At 40.8% G+C, this 17,500-nt stretch overlaps 1 protein-coding gene across 1 annotated transcript; it reads left to right on the top strand.

The window, feature by feature from the left end:
• The first annotated feature begins 416 nt into the window (after positions 1–416).
• On the top strand, positions 417–17,275 carry ubald2 (UBA-like domain containing 2). Its single transcript, XM_039653978.2, has 3 exons — positions 417–781; positions 9,168–9,221; positions 14,662–17,275. Exons 1-3 carry the CDS (start codon positions 662–664, stop codon positions 15,010–15,012), a joined length of 525 nt encoding a protein of 174 aa, XP_039509912.1. The 5' UTR covers positions 417–661; the 3' UTR covers positions 15,013–17,275.
• Positions 17,276–17,500: the final 225 nt, after the last annotated feature.

Raw genomic sequence — 17,500 nt, 5'->3', positions numbered from 1 at the left:
TGGGGCTTGATTTTGTCCATGTGGATTTGATTGGATGGTTGTAATTTACTATTGGTGGATCTCATGTGAGTGACAGGTTGCCCCGCCCCCATGCAGGTGAACGTCATATGAGAAGAGCTGAGATGAGCTGCAGATTAAAGAATATGAGGCACATGAATCATCATAAACTATAATAACAAATCCCATAACAAATAAGAAGAGTCCATTTTGATTTCATGGTGACTTTAATTTAAAAGACTACTAACAATAATAGCCCAATGGACTGCAGTGCGTGTGTGTGTCCAGTGAAAGCAATGTAAACAGAAAAGAAATAACTACGCGACGCCTTCCTGCTATTCTGACCAATGAGAGCGCTCATGCCGGTCGCTAGCGTCCAACCACGCGCGACGTGTTGCTTTAAATTACGTCACTTGAGACGATAGATATTTTGTCGATGGACCAATGGGACGCCCGTGTGTACTCGCTGTTTTGGCTCTGTAAGCCAATCAGAGGCCGCGCTCGGGTTTGTTGTTAGTGATGATGATGACATGAAAATATTTGTTGTTACTGGAAAGGAGAGCGAGGACGGAGAGAGCGTGAAGCGAGGAAGGGCCGATCGCTTTCAACGAACATACACACAACGCAACGGCGTTTTCCGGTCTCGGGAGTCGCGGAGGAGCGAATGTCGGTGAATATGGACGAACTGAGACATCAAGTGATGATTAACCAGTTTGTTTTGACTGCGGGCTGCGCGGCGGATCAGGCGAAGCAGCTTCTGCAAGCGGCACACTGGCAGTTCGAGGTAACCGTCGATCGATCATCCTTACCAACACTATCCACCATATATAACGTTTTATTATCATTTAAATCCGCGGGTCACTAGAGTAGAGATGCGTCTATGCGTGTTCGTTCAAGCGCCCGTTCATCGCGCCGGATGCATTCACCGCGTTATGTAAAGCCACGTCGCATTTGTTTGCTTGTAAACAATGAGTAAAGCGTTCCGTGTCGGCTATCTCGGGAATGTTTGCGTGGCTTTCTAAGGGCTAGTCTGCTGTTAGCCAGTCTGAGGCAGAGCAGCTTTGTGTTTGAATCCACTATAAAGCCACGAGCAGCTCACTGAGATTATCTATCTGTTTAACACTGATGGAAGTGTGTGTGTGTGTGTTTTATAGTTATGTAAATTAAGTCGAAGGTGGTCAGGGAGGAAGCAATGCTTGTTTGAAGACTTATTCAAACATGTAAATGGATGTATTGATAAAGAGGTGGATTCATACAGAGAGAGAATGTAAATAGATGAATGGGAAATTGGATAGGTAGACAAATGAAATAATTAGTCGATTTCTACATCTATTTGTGTTTATTTATTTGCCAGATGCTTTAATCCAAAGCGACACTGAATTTAGTGTATATTTTCTCAGTTCATGCATCCATTCATTGGGATTCGAACCCATGACCTTGGTACACATGGATAGATAGATGGATGGAGAGACCTAGATATGACTAACCATCATGTATTTACTGAAAATATGTGAACACACAATCATCCAAAGAGATGTTTACATCAAAGATAAGTGCAACAGACAAAATACTGCCAAACCACCGTGAAGGAAGAACGGTCCAGAAATGATTCAGCAGCTTAGTGTTGCGTTTCTTGTCAATTTGTATTTGTTATGATGGTTTATTAAGAAGTGTTTTCCAGTTTTACGACTGCTCACATTTGAAGTGTCGTGTGGTTGTTTTGAGTGTTTCCTGGAAGGAAGAAGTGTTTGCCACTAACGGACATGCCTCAGAGATCTCATCAGCAGTGTTGCAACACACTCAGAGAAACAGAGAGAGAGAGAGAGAGAGGGAAAGACAGTTTTTTATTTACATTCTGTTGAAAATTCAGCCAAATGAACCCAAGCACACTTTAATCATTCATATCCTCTCTCGTGTGTGTGTTTTGTTCCTGTTGTGTTTTTTGTTAGTAGGTTGGTTGTGTTGAATTGATTGTTTGAAAAGTTTCAGTGGTTGAGTACAGGACACACACACACACACACACTGGTTTGACTAGTTAATGTGTGTATTGTTTATAAAGTACACATGTGTGTAGTCATCCAATGAGTTAGTCAGTTTCCCTTTAGCTCAACCCTAGTAGGGTAAAGTTTACTCCGCTGTGTTTGGACTCGAATGCTGCCTGTTTTTTGTTTTTTTTACAAAGAATAGTGTGTGAAACCACTTTTACTGATAACGGCATAATAACTATGCTATGCTGGTATCACATGACCTCATTACATCGAAATTTAATTTAGGAAGTGGCGTCCAGTTTTTTTGTCAGTCTAAACTTCATGTAAAATAAATAGTTCATTTTTGTAGACTAAACTAAGGCAGATAAAAGTAACTATTTTAACTTGAAGTTTTTTCATTGCAGGGAGTTAATTCAGATTCACACACTTGGTCAAAACAAAACAAAAATTCAGACACCAGATATCTTTTTTTTTTACTAGTTCATTTATGTAAATAAACTGTGACATTATACCTAAAAATCCTTCATACAGTGACTACAAGTAAAATTTGGGACCAAATATTGAGACTTTTACACCACAGACTGAACAAAATTAAGCATTGCTTGGTAATTTGTTGGCCTATATTGGTATTATCTAATTGTGTCGTTAAATTTAACAGCTGACAGATATTCGACGTAATTCATGTGAGACAGTCTAACAGAGTTCTTGTCATAATATATTACCATTTTCTAAACTATAGCGATTAAACTGTGATAATGTGAAAAATGTTGAGTCAAATGTTGGTTTGACTGTAAATTATATGGTAATTTAGTTCTCTTTATAGTTATTGCTCTTGGTGTGAACGGGCCTTAAATCTTTTCGTATGGTTTATCAGGGCTTGCTGGTGTTGTCGTAACTCTTTCCTCATATTCTGTGGTTAGTGTTTGTTAACTTTTACTGCTGTTTTTGATGGCGAAAGAAAGGAAGTCAACCACACCTTCACTAACAGACACGCTTGTGTTTACATACTCAGCGTTGACGTTCTCCATTTTAATCTGGAGTATCGGCCACGTCCAGATGGTTTGTCAAATGTGTGTCCTTCTGAGTTGAACAGGTGGTCTAACAGGGTCTCTCTCTCTCTCTCTGGTGTTGTGTAGTAGTGGTTTGATTGATTGTACCAAGTGCTTGTCTTGGACAAGTGTCCCCTTTGGATCTCTTTATACGACGTATAGGTTCGGTGACAGATGAAGGGGTCAGAAAGCTCTACTCTTAACCTTCTGATCTCATTCTGTGATAACATCAGCTGTACGATCCTCCGTCGCCTGTATTTTAGTCTCGGGGAGCTTTGAATATCAACGTAAAGTAACGATACCCTCATGTCACGATTCGATACATATCACAATACTGAACTCACGATACGATATTATTGCGATACTCCAAGACACATGATAAAATGTTAACGTACTGTTGATTTAAAATGCTAAATTTGGTTTTACATTGGGGTGTAAATGAATAGGCTTGGACTTGGTTCTGGAAACCCAATGCACAGGACAATAGTGACACCAGAAGAACAATATTCATAATTCTGAAGCTGAAAACATTATGTTAGACGAATATGCTTGCACTCTTTCACTGACTAGATATTTCAAATAATGTAGGCCACTTTTACTGGTAACGTAAGACATTTAGCATTATAATATACTGTAGTTTAATGTAGTACTGACACTAAAACTACAGTAATATTTATTTTGGGTGAAATTTTACAAAATACATATTGTTGCATTTTTGTATTGCAATATATATTATTGACACGACTTGTTGTTGTTACACCCCAACATAAAGTCTTGCCTAGTTTTTCCTGGAAAGCACTTATCCCATAAATCTAGTACCTTAATTTCCATGGCCTGCGTCTCTCGCATCTGTGGCGGACGCAAGTGCAGTGCTGTTGTGTTGGTAAAACCAAAAGGATGAATGATGAACCTGAATAAACCGGAGAAGCTGTTGCTGTAACCTTGTGACCGTGGTAAACATCTGACTCTGGTACTCTCAAAGTTCAGAAACATACACTTCAATGTGGAAAGAGACCTTCAAATCAAAGGTATGCCGGGGCCAAGCCATCAAACCAAGTCCAAAAACAGATTCACTGACATTTGCGAGTGTTTGTTGCTGATCCCAGAGCAGTGTCCACGTGTACGGCATATTGAGTTTGTATTCGCCGTCCCTTTCTGCACGTAAGTGACCTGGTTTATTGTGTTGGTTTGATGGCTCTCTGTGGGCATGTTCTGTACACTCAAGACCGACTATAGAAAGTGACAGTAAGCATAATTGTTAATTGTTTCCCTTTGTGTAGGCTACACAGCAAAAACAAACTGTGAACCGTATTTAAATTCGTTTATTGCGGTTTCATGCGTCTGTAAATGAAGACAACGGCTTAACAAACAATTACACATTGGTCCTGCTAGCATGAAAACAGAAATGTTAGAAAATGACAATGCCGAACAAAATAGATGCTGCCACTGGCTGCAGGCTTAAGTTGCGCTCGCATTTACAGTTACTTTTTGCAATGATATTTATCGAAACTAGAGCCAGACCGATATATCGGTAGGCCGAAATTATCGGCGGATATTAATTCAAGCAATGTATGTCTCGTGACCAACTCAACGAGTGTTGCCAACAGGAACGGTGTAGAGTGCCCTCTGGTGGACAAACTATACAACTCCAACACTCATGACATGGTTCAAGCGTGTTTCGTCTGTTTTTATTTTATTTTTGAAATATTTATTTATCGGCCATTATAACTGCAGATACCGATAGTTTGCGAAATGCCTAATATCGGTCTGCCGATATATCGCTCTGGCTCTAATCTGAATGTGTTTCTAATAGGGATGAATGATATATTGGCCACCATATTGGTATCGGCATGTTCATTTTAAATGTTCTCATTATCGTCCAGATAAGAAAATTTTGGCTATATTAAACCCGATAAATAATGGATTATTTCCTTCAGCTGAGACGCTTCAGATGTGCACTGTTCGCCGTGGTGTTTTTGAATTATGTTTGAAATATGATTGGAAAACACAGTTTAGTGCAACATGTGCAGCGCAAATAGGCTACATAACATTATAATTAGGGTTGGGTATCGTTTGAATTTGAACGATTCCGATTCCTTGTTTCGATTCCGGTTCCTAACGATTCTCGATTCCGATTCTTTTAAGAGGCAGGGTCAAAAAAGTTTAGCTAACCAACGGTCTTTCTGAAGGAAATAATCCTTTCTGAAGGGAATACTCCTTTTGTCACAAATTTTGCATTTTGCTGAGATTTCGTTATTTTTAGAAAAGTGAAGCCACACTTTGGACCGCCGACGTAAGCTACTCATGTTCGACTCGCGCGGTTATGCCAACACTTCCGGTAGACGCTTCTTCCTTGGTGTTGTTCAGCGGTTTCTTCTTCCACTCGGCGGACTGTGAATATCGAAACTAGGAATCGAAATTTTAACTTTTGAGCGATTCCGGGAAAAACGAAAAGTTAGTCCCGGTTCCAATCGATTCTCGAAAACCCAACCCTAATTATAATTGTGTGTTTGGGACACGGATTTTAATCGTGAGTTGTTTTTGTAATCAGGCTTTTTTTTAAAAATTGGATTTAGATTTATCGGCCGATATATATCGGTTATCATATAAATCGGCCGATATATATCGGTTATCGGCTTTCAAATATAAAGAATCGTATCAGCCAAGATTATAATCGGTACATCTCTTGTTTCAAAAAACATATTTACGAACCTTCAAATGTGGTGTCGAGGGTTTATGTTGGGAAGCTCATTGTAACAGCTGGGAATTTTAAGACCAATAAAAACCTGTCCACTTCCTTATTCCCAGAACTCCAATCCAATTAGATTACAGCGGTCAGATTTTGTTTCAGTAAGGTTTTAGCATTTCTGTATTCAAATGTGCATCATGTAGTGCATGAATAATCCAAAATAATCTCAACAAACAGGGTTGGACTCATTGGATGCTGGGTTTGTACATTGAGGAACCCTCTTTCAGCAGTTAGTGCCAGTGTTAATACAATACAGATGCTCCGTGTTACAAGCGAGCATTGTTTAGAGCCATAACCATGTGTGTGCAGTCGGAAATGAGCAATAGTCCCGCACTTAAATGAGAACAATCTCTGCACACATGATGGCGTTTGGGGGGGAGGGACGGAAAAGATTTGATGACAAAGAACCGTGTGGTTCTGTAGCAGCGGAAACAATGGCGGATTGGCGAGTTCATCTTGATATGTGTGTCACGTCAAGCCGCAGACATTCCTGCACTAGCCGTGGCTGTTGTTAAACAAAACGAGAGAACAGGAGAAAGACTGGAGAGGGGGAAGGGGACGGGCGGGGGATGAGAAGAAGGGGGCACTCGGTGTGAGGGAAGTGATACCAGACGAGGGGTTGAGGGACTGAAGCCTAGACACTCGTGTGCTGGCCAAAATATTTTGAAACCATGACCGTTTAAAGGCCATACGTTGTGAGTTCAGAGATGCTCTGAATCATCAGCTAATCCTCTTCGGAAAACATTGATACGATCCTCTTGACACCATGCTCAGTGAATCATTTATTCAAAATAGATTGTGTATATCCAGTGACTTGAATAGTAAAAGTAAATTTTACTGTGATAACGAAGGAAGAGGGTTCATTAGAAATGTAGAAAAGAAAAGCTTTGTTTGTACTTTGGCGTAATACAATGGGAGAAACTTGCTGAAGAAGAAAAAACACTAAACATGAAATTGAGTATGATCCTAAAATATCAGATGATTGAGTCAAGATTCATGTGTAATTTGGTGGAACTCCCACAGAAAAGCAAAGATATTTATGAATTATTTGTTAGGCCGTGTGTCCACAAAAGCATTTTTCCACGCACCTGGCATATGTTTTCAATGGGAGCGCCGCGTTTTTTAAACGCCATGAGCGTATCGAGGCGCTGAGTGTTTTTTTTTCACGCTGAAGTGCCGAGCGCCGGCGTTTTTCACTGGTCGCTGGGAGTTGAAAAATGTTCAACTTTGGATAAAACGCAGCGCTCATCACTGTCACTTTTTACCCAGCCGTCCAATCACAGTGGAGGAGGGGCGGGACTTATACCACACCGACCAACTGTCACAACATTCAAACTGCTGCGGATATTCTGTATCATAGCAACGAAACGTCTCAACGGGAAAAAACGCTGCGCTGCCAAAACGCTCTCAAGCGCCCAAAGCACGGCGTCTTCAGCAGAGCGTCTAGCGTTTTCAGCTGGATAAAAACGCTTTGGTGGACACACGGCCTTAGTTTTTGTCTTGGGAAATATGTATTTAAAAAATATTTAAAGCTACACTGTGTAACTCTTCAAGTTCAAGTAATAAAGTATTCTCGTGAGTGTATAATATGCCATCGAAAATGCATACGGGTAAGGGGTTCTAATGTCGGTCGCCATCTTGCCCCTCCATCTTGAAAGTACATTAGCCAAAGAGGGACATACCCGTTAATTCAAGTTTCGCCTTTCGCGGTTACGTTTGAGTTAACACTCATGGACGAGGTCGAACTGGAAGCCATGTTAATCTTGGACTACATTGGCCACTGTAGGAGTTAAAACGAAATCGGAATTACGAGGAACAGAAACTAATATTCACTGGATCGATGGTCATATACCCTTTCACAGCTAGATGGGGGTAAAAATCACACAGTGTAGCTTTAAAAAATGTAGAAGTATTTATGAAGATGTCTACACCCGTGCGTTCGGTCTTAAAGGGGCGGCACTTTAATAAACCTGCTACTGTCTTTTCATGTTAATCAAATACAAATTATCAAGGACAAATAAATTACTTACTGCTCTTGACTAAATAGTCTACCCTTTTCAAATTTACAAAAATATCCATCTATATTTCATTTATACAGTAATGAATATGCAAAATTTTTTCCCACATTTGATTACTTTATTAAAATGTATCAATCTACCCGAAAACTCTAAAAACACTGTTCATTTCATTTGTTCTATTGTATTTATTTGTCCTATTTGTGATTCGATTATTTGTTCTTATTTTGTTACTGACTGTTTTAAATTCACATTAATTGGGTTGGTTAAATAATTGGTATTTCACTGGTGTCTAAACATTTGTACCACTGACCCAATCCTCAGAACTGAGGAAATTGGAAGTATTGATGAAGATGTGTATATGAAGAGTTCAGATGCATCTTCTAGATTCTAGAATGATCATTTTTATCAAGCTTGTACATTTAAGTTCAGTAATTTCACTTAAATGACAATTCATAGGTAATCTTCATTGTCATTTAAGTGAAATTACTGAACTTAAATGATCATTTTAGAAGAAAATTTCAAATGGCACTTAGAGGCTTTTGCATCTGAACTCTTCATATATTCTCATATATTCGCATATGTTCAAGGGAAAATGACATTTTTAGAGTCTACAAATGTCCCTCAAAAGTCTGTGGGTTTGTTTGATCAGTTTATCATCCACAAAAGCTGCATTATTTGAGGCATCATTGATGTTCTCATGACAAACAGTGCTACGAAACCCGAGTTTAAGCAGTAGTAATCCATGTTGGGGAAGATTACTTTTAAAAGTAATGCGTTACAATATTGCCGTATCCCCTAAAAGTAACTAATTGTGTTACTTAGTTACTTTTTGGGGAAAGTAATGTTACGTTACTTTTGCATTGCTTATTCTCACCTAGGCTGCATGGGCTTGCTTGTTTTGTTTTTTAATAATACAAATAAAAAGTTATTTTTGGCTATTGTAAAGGCCAAAGCTGAAATGAATAATGAGTTACTTGTGTTACTTATTTGAAAAAGTAACTTGCATGCATGCAACACTAGTTAGTAACTTGGAAAAAGTAATCTGATTACATAACTCAAATACTGGTAGAAGTAGTGATGCTTTTCTTGGGGAGCAGAACCAGGTTTATGTATTTTTCAATCTGACGTGTTCCTGGAGCTCTGAGCCCATATAGTGTATCAGTTGCCAGAATCCTGGTCAGATCGCATGTGCCGATTTAGAAACCCTCTTTTAGATCACCGAGTGCTTGAACCGACTGACCCGTGGCCGGGATGGGGGAGGAGATGGAGCGACGTGTCCAAACCAGAGTTCCTCTGCCCATTCATGTTGCCTAACACCGCTTCCTCCATCTCATCCCCATCTCTCTCTCTCTCTCTCTTTTTACAGACGGCTTTGAGCTCGTTTTTCCAGGAGTCCAACATCCCCAGTCATCACCAGATGGTAAGTGTGTTTAGCATGGAGGGAAGAGAAAAAAAAAAGTAATGCTGTGTTCAACATCCTGTCATTGTCATCAGACGGCCCCGTTCTCAACATAGCATCTGAGAGAATAATGAGAGGCTGAACTTCCTGAAGGCCACGGATATTATTAACGAGTCTGAAATACGCTAGTCGTTAGACAATGATGTTAATTGTTTTTCATGACCATTCCAAACATGACGTAATTTCAGGAAATGGCCTGTGTGGAATAGGAATTTTAGTGTGTTTGCACTGGATTGGTCTGTATTTATTTATTTTTTTAGGAATAAATAGTATTTTCTATTACGGATCTGTTATAAAACTTTCTGGTTCACACAGAACACGTTCTGTCTCTGGCCCGCGTTAAATGGAAAGTTCACTTTGAAATTAATTTTTGGTATGTTTTATCTTACCTCAAGGGCATCCAAGATGTAGGTGTCTTTGTTTCCGCAGTAGTTTCAATTTTGATATTTTTAGGTCAAACCGTTCGTGTCTGTCAGTCATATAATGCAGTTCGTGTGCAAATCCGGAACCAAGATCGGCCCAAAAAAAAAAATAATAAAAAAAAAAATAAAAGTTTTACCTATTATATATGAATTCTACATTACCATATGAAAGCTGGTTTCAAGCCCTTTCCAAATCTGTTTTTTTTTCATCGTTTGTTAAAAACAAACGCTTAAGAACTCGAAATTCATCTTGTAAAAATATATTATATAGCCGTTTAACTTATAAAAGCAGGTCACGCCACAAGAATTATTTGCCTCGCACAAATGCTATCATAGGTTATTGTAAGACTTTTATAGTAAATGTGTGGTGTACAGTGAACAATACATGTGGACAATAAAGGAACTAAACTAAACTTTTAGCATTTAGCTAAAGCACAAAACGCTAACGGCATGCTAAAGCTTTTCATAAAGTGTCGTTTCATCCCCCTTTTAGTAGCCAGTCGACAGTCGACGTCATTTAAAAAGTATCAGAGCCTTTGAAATCGTCTTGAAACAGATGCGATAGTCTTCTTCTCTATTGTGATCTGGAACAAGAACAGATGTAGGGCGGGGCTTGATTTTGATTGGTTGGTGTGGTTTGCTATTGGCTGATCTCATGTGAGTGACAGATTGCTCCGCCCTCACACCAGTAAACGCATCATCAGAGAAGAGAAGAGCTTGAAGAGGGAGGGAACGTCATTTTGATTAATAGATTATGAGACGCATGATTTCATATTAAAAGATGTGCAGGGAAAAATCATTTATTTATATAATATAAATACGGCAACATTCCCCAAAAAACAAATAAAACAACAATTAGCCATTTGGATTTCATAGTGACTTTAAAAGAGTCTTATCAATCGAGCTGTGTTGGACTAAACCCTCAGTGATGGGAGCAGATCTGAGCCTCAGTCATGTGGTCTAGGGCTCGATGAAGTGATTTTTGTGTCTGTACACACACACACACACAGCTGTTTCTAAACCTCATCAGACGGCTGAAACATGAGCCGAGCCGTTTCCTCTCGGACTAAAACAGACGTGCAACCCCCAGTTCTTCAGTCTGCCGAGGGTTACGCAATCAGTTTCTCTTCTCACAGAACCAGTCCCCGTGGACATGATTCCTCCCTCGACATGTGTGTGCCTGCCTATGTTTTCCCATCCCTCTTTTAATCTGGCTGTGTGTGTAGAGCGTGTTTGAGGAACGCAGAGGCAGGAAGCGTAAGCTGTGTTTGTTTTTATTTCAAGAGCAGCCATTACATCATGCAGCTGGGGGCCATATATGGGCAAAGGGGTGGAGCTAAGCCAAGAGCAGGCTCTGATTGGATGACAAGCATTTGTGTGTGTGTCTGTATGATACACAAAGGCATTTATAAACGCACGGGACCCATTTCCTAAGGGCACTTCGGTTTTGTTCTCAAGACACATAAAAAAAAAACTACACATTTGTTTTTATCCGAAGTACAGTTTTCTTTTTTTAAACAATGCTGTAACGATAAAGCAGAAATATATATTTTTTAATAAATAATACACAGTTTCTTGAGATTTAAATGTTTGTTGGTGAAGTATAGTAAGTTGTCAGCAGCTCCAGGACTCATCGACCCACGCCTGCTTCTCTCTCTCTCTCTCTCTCGGCAGTGCAGAGCGCTATAGAGAGTCCCTCTGGTCTCAAACGGGTCCTTTGACACGCTGTCTGTAGGTGATGTTTATGATGGGGCCGGCACACACTGTAATGACTGTCCTTGAAAAGGGAGTCTCGTAGCAAAACACTCCATCCTGCGCTGTTCAAACCAATCATTGGAGCCCGTAAACGTGTACGCTGTTCATCCGCTCAAATAGTGTGTGTTCTCTGTGGGCCCTCTTTATCACTGTAACGTCCCTACAAAAATTTCTAAACGCATTATAAATGTTGCATATGTATTGCTAAAACATATTACAAAGACTGTGAACTGTGAAGTACTGAAATGTGGAGTTAGTTTTTCACCATTGCAATTTTACGGATTAATTGGGCGGGGCTAAAACAGGGCTCGATGACGCACTGGAGCCCATGAGCTCCTGGACACGCCCCTATTTGATGACGCACAGAGTCTGATCTCTCCCCTAACACACAATAACACTCCCCGAGCACATTCGCATTCACCGCTCAATCGTGAGTGACTGTCAGTACAACTACAGCTGAGCCTACAGTTTTCTAGCTAGCTATGCCTTCGACACGGACATGCATGGGCTACCTGGATGCGATCATGTACAAAACAGATCGGTATCTTCATTTAAATTCCCTAAAAACGATCACACCAAGAAGAAGTTTTTAGAGAGCCAACCTTGATGAAGAGCTGAGGATCACCGACAGCAACACCCGCCTCTGTACTGATCATTTTACACGGGATCGTTTTATAAACTTTCCTCAGAGACAACTGGGATTCACTGATAATCCGCTGTTACTGGTGAACGGGGCCGAAACGACGATCTCCCGCCTCAGCGTTCATCCTCCCATCCCGAAAGCAGTATCAGCTAATATCACCGTCGACAGCTTTCCCGCTAGTGGGCGTGGTTTCAGCGCAGCCAGCGGACACGCCCCCAGCGTTTGAGAACAGAGATAACTGCTCATTTTTTCAAGATTTTGATCGCATATTTTATGTACTTGCCGGCGTTTTTATCATTTATTTTATATCGGTTATTTCAGTTTAATGAAAAACAAGCATGTCTTAAAAACGCAACCGTTATAGAAATCGAACTTGACCTCATCCATGACAACTAGGGTTGGGTATCGAGAATCGAGTATCGATTGGAACCGAGACTAACTTTTCGTTTTTCCCGGAATCGTTCAAAAGTTAAAATTTCGATTCCTAGTTTCGATATTCACAGTCCGCCGAGCGGAACAACACCAACGAAGAAGCGTCTACCGGAAGTGTTGGCATAACCACGCGAGTCGAACATGAGTAGCTTACGTCGGCGATCCAAAGTGTGGCGTCACTTTTCTAAAAATAACAAAATCTCGGCAAAATGCAAAATTTGTGACAAAAGGAGTATTTGTGACCGGAGTATTTCCTTCAGAAAGGATTATTTCCTTCAGAAAGGCCGTTGGTTAGCAAGGTTAGCTAAACTTTGACCCTGCCTCTTAAAAGAATCGGAATCGAGAATCGTTAGGAACCGGAATCGAAACAAGGAATCGGAATCGGAATCAGAATCGTTCAAATTCAAACGATACCCAACTCTAATGACAACAAATTTTCGATTCCCTTCTGACTGATTTATCTACGGTGGAGTTGATAACAACAGTTCCCATCATTCCGCGTTCCTCCACGCCATCATCAAGCAAAGCCGTTGTTGTTGTTTTGAATGTAGCGCCCTCTAGCGGCATAAAATCTTAGCTATTGTAGCTTTAAGCTGCGCTAGTAGTGTTGCTAGATTGAGCAGTTTTGCCCGAGTTGTAAGGTCCTGCTTTTGTGATCTGTAAATGTGATGAACTGTAGTAGTATTGCACCATTAAAATAGTTTGAGTGGAAACTGCTACTATGCTAATTTAGTTAGTTTGAAAACGGCCACTGGATACAAAAACACGTAGGATCTGTTGGAGGAGTGTAGTGTCGTTTTCCGGTCAGTGTTGTTGATGTGGAGATGTGTTGACCTTTCAGTGTTTATATCCACACTGATGACCTATTTAACAGATGGATGTGTTTTAGTCAACTCCATACACTGACGAACCCGTCCTCCTCTTATATCAGTCAGCTGATCTCGGTGTGTGTGTGTTGTGGTTATTAAAGGAGCAGTTATCAGGAGCTCAAACTGCTGTCAATTATATGTGGCCTACTTTCTTCATTACAGCAGAGAGACGGACTAAGACCACCAGTGCAAACATAAACTCGGGCTTTATGGGAATCATGAGACTGACGCTCAGCACAATGCTGTTGAGTGTGAACATCTGACCCTGCTTACTGAGCATATACTTTCCTTTAAGGGTCCCATAAGGCCTCATCTGCATCTGACATGCGCATCTGTGTGTTTGCGAACTTCACATCGTATTGTAACGCAACATAAACCTCCTTTTCATTTCACGAAGGTTAGCCAATCATACGAGTTATTTACGGGAGAAAATTTTGCCCTTTTTTTGTCCAAAATGACATATTTAAGCGTTTTTCCCTTTAGAAACAATTCTTTATGCCTTAAAACAGCTTGAATGTAACTCGACACCCTGGCCTCATTTAGTATATGCGGTTCTATGAATATGCAAATGAGAGCCGCCTCCACTCACTCGCTCAGCTCAGAGATGCACTGGTTGACGATCACTCGTTGATCTGATTGGCTACAGGGTCGTTTGTGACGTCAGAAACGCCACCGATTTCAAACGTGTTTTTGAGACTGTCTTTGGTTCACTGCAGCTTTAAAGGAGGAAATACTCAGCAATGCTGTCGACTTATGAATTTACACATGGTTTGTATTAAAGGAGTAGTTCACTTTAAAAAAAACGTTTGCTGATAATTTACTCACCCCCATGTCATCCAAGATGTCCATGTCTTTCTTTCTTCAGTCGAAAAGACATGAAGGTTTTTGATGAAAACATTCCAGGATTTTTCTCCATATAATGGACATCAGTTGGAACCGAACGGTTCAAGGTCCAAATGAGCAGCTTCAAAGGGGGCTTTAAACGACACCAGACGATGAATAAGGGTCTTATCAAGCGAAACGATCGCTCATTTAAAATAAAAATAAAAAGTTTACGTTTTATAAGCTCAAATGGTCGCCTTGCTCTGTTCTGTGGTGCGCGTTCGTGACTCTCCTGTTCGAACTCGTTCATCAAAATGAACAAATCTTTTTCCGAGTCATTTGGTTCATTCAACAAACGAAATGAATGAATTGACACGAAAAAAGATTCGTTCATTTTGACGCTACATGTTTTAAACAGGGTTATTCTCAAACTGATCTGATGATTTGTGTGTGTTTAGATGTGCACTCCACGCAACACCCCAGCCACGCCACCCAACTTCCCAGACGCCATCACCATGTTCTCCAAGCTGAGGACGTCCGAGTCCACCGGCGCTTCTTCCGCCCAGGTGTCCATGGCGTGTTCCCCTCCTCCGCCCCCCACACACTCCTCCTCACAGGGTTTCGGCTCCTTCTGGGCCTCCTCGCCGCCCAACCAGCCCGTCTGGCTGCCCCCGTCCTCTCCCACCGCACACCACACACTCCACCACCACCACCACCACATGCACCAGCCGCTCACGTGGCCCCCCGTGTCGCAGTCCGCCGGCGGCCCGCAGACGCCCGTGGTGTCAGCCCTGACCGGCCGGAGATGAGACTCCCGACGGGGACACGCCCACTGAGACTTTTGGATGGCCGATGGTGAAAGACACGGTACTCTTTCTTTCAGTTTTCTAAAGATGAACAATCTTCTCTTCCTTTCGGAGATCTCGTTTTTTTTGTGTGTGTGTGTGTTTTCTTTTATCTACCGTCGATTTCATTTCTAGTCCGATCCTGGGAAAGAACCACTATGAGACAAAAAAACTAAAAAAATTATGGAAGGTATGAAAAGACGTTCAACTCTCCCCCGGCGAGCCACGGATTCAGGCCGGAGAGAGCGAATCTTCGACCGCCGCTCTTTTTGTTCTTGCGTGTCGGAGACACACACTCGCAATAAAGTGGACGACGGACTGTAAAGATGGAGGCCGCATCATGTGGTCGTGCTGTTCTGCGTCCCGGGACGAAGAGGACGATGATGTTTCTGTAGACGTAGTTGTTCTGTTGAGTTCCTAACAGAGGCTGTTATACGACTATCGTCTGTTTGTTTCCGAACAACAAAATGGAGATGCTGAGTTGAAGTTATTGTGAATCATAAAAACAAATCTTTGTTCTAGATATATATATAAATAAAAAACAAAAAAACGGGAAATGACCAGGAACAGTTTTGCAATAATCCTGGTCTGAATTGTTTCAGATGAAGACGCCCTGATTTGGTTTGGTTTATTTTTTTTTTTTCAGTAATGATGACTTCTTTAAATGCAATGTTTAATTTTGTTTTTTTTTTGTTTGATAAGTTCCCAACTTTTATCGTGTACATCAGGAAAGATTCTTGTGTTTAAACTAAATCTGTGGTGGAGAAATACAGACTCAAGCTTTATATATATATATAAAAGAAGTGTTTGTTTTTTTATTTCCCCTGCAGAGAATTTAAAATACTTCCTGTTTGATATGTAATGAGCGGTGTGACGTTTTGAGGTCCAGCTCATGGAATCCACACACTACCTCTGATCGGACCTGTGTGTGTGTTTGAAAAAGAGAGAGAGACTCGAATACCGCTGTGTGAAACCCATCGGACTCGACTCGGCCGTCTCAGTGGATCTAGCGTCACTTCTCGGCTTTTCTGAAGGTGTAGAGCGGAATGGCTGAGTAGATCTGAACGTTGATTGGCCCGTTTCTTTAGTTTCGCATGACGTCACTTCACTTCATTCGTTCATCATAGACAATCACTTTTGCCATTTGAGTTTGTGGTTTAGTACGACTCCGTTCATCTCACTTGCAGAGACCGACACCAAGGCTGTGAGGCGAGACATGCATTGCACGCTCTGACAAAAAGACACATTTTTTTTGTTGTTAAAAATTACTATAAATGTAATAAATTACTATAACTAATAAATTATTCACAAAAGCAATTTTGTGTAAATTGACATTTTTAATTCAGTAGTAATTTGATTTATTGACTTTTGCTATATACACACACATTTGTACATCAATTTCAGTTTAAATGAAAATTGAAATCTAATTTTGTTTTCACAAGCCGAATTAATTTGTAAATGTTCATAAAATCATTCTTGGGTTAACTTTCACGAACAATTTACATGCATCTGTTGTCGTTTTTGAGAGACGAGGTCCGCCTCACAGCTTTGTCTTCATCTGCGGCTGTGGATCCGGTGACCAGCCTCTGCATTTCGACGCAGAAAATGCACGTGAAACGCATAAAGTAAGTTACCCTTGGTTTTGTAAAACATGGGTGTATCGATATGACACAATTGTTTGGTTTTCCAATTGGTTTCGCTATTGTTTATCATGTAAAACGAAACCTAAAATGCCGGTTTCTGAAGGGTGAAGATGCGTGTTTGTGAGAGAGTAGGTCACTTCCTGTTAAGAGGAATGCGAGTGTGAAGTTAAACAAACGTCTCGAGTGCCTTGAGGTCCGAGAACTCTCCATTTATTCAGCTGTCGCTCCGTCCGAAGCCCTCAGCAACTGCGGCCAACTTTCTCGAGCCTTTCTCTCCGCTCAAACAATGACTGTTTGAACAGTCGGGCCGCCGTAGATCTCGGAGCATCGGGATGTCATCGACACTACTAGACGGTGATTCGGTTCTTTGAGGACGTTTTTGTTTTGTACTGTCACGCACACACACACTCGAGGAAACCAATTCATTGGCGAACAACCTTTTGTATCGATTTTCCTCCTGTACTATCTGTTCTTTTCCCTCGTTGAGATTTGTATTTATATGTCTGACAAAAAAGCTATGATCTGAAACCATTTTGGAGATCATCGTGTTTATATTAAGGTCATAATAAACGATTTAATGACTAGTGTGAAGTGTTATTTTTCTTGAAAGTAACTCGACTTGTGGTGACTGAAACTAGGACATGTTTACACAAGTTGGATGTAAGCCTGATGTATCATGAGATGGTTCACCGTCGATCCAAACCCTTACCGACACAGAAGATGTTTTGATGAACGTTCATGCTGCTCTTTTCCAAACAGTTAAAGTGAATGTGACTCTGAAGAGGGACATTTGCATTTCGAATTGTTCA

This window comes from Pimephales promelas, chromosome 3 (genome assembly GCF_988280905.1).
Source record: "Pimephales promelas chromosome 3, fPimPro1.hap1.1, whole genome shotgun sequence".
Classification (NCBI taxonomy): Eukaryota; Metazoa; Chordata; class Actinopteri; order Cypriniformes; family Leuciscidae; genus Pimephales; species Pimephales promelas.
This window is presented reverse-complemented; position numbering and strand designations above follow the sequence as displayed.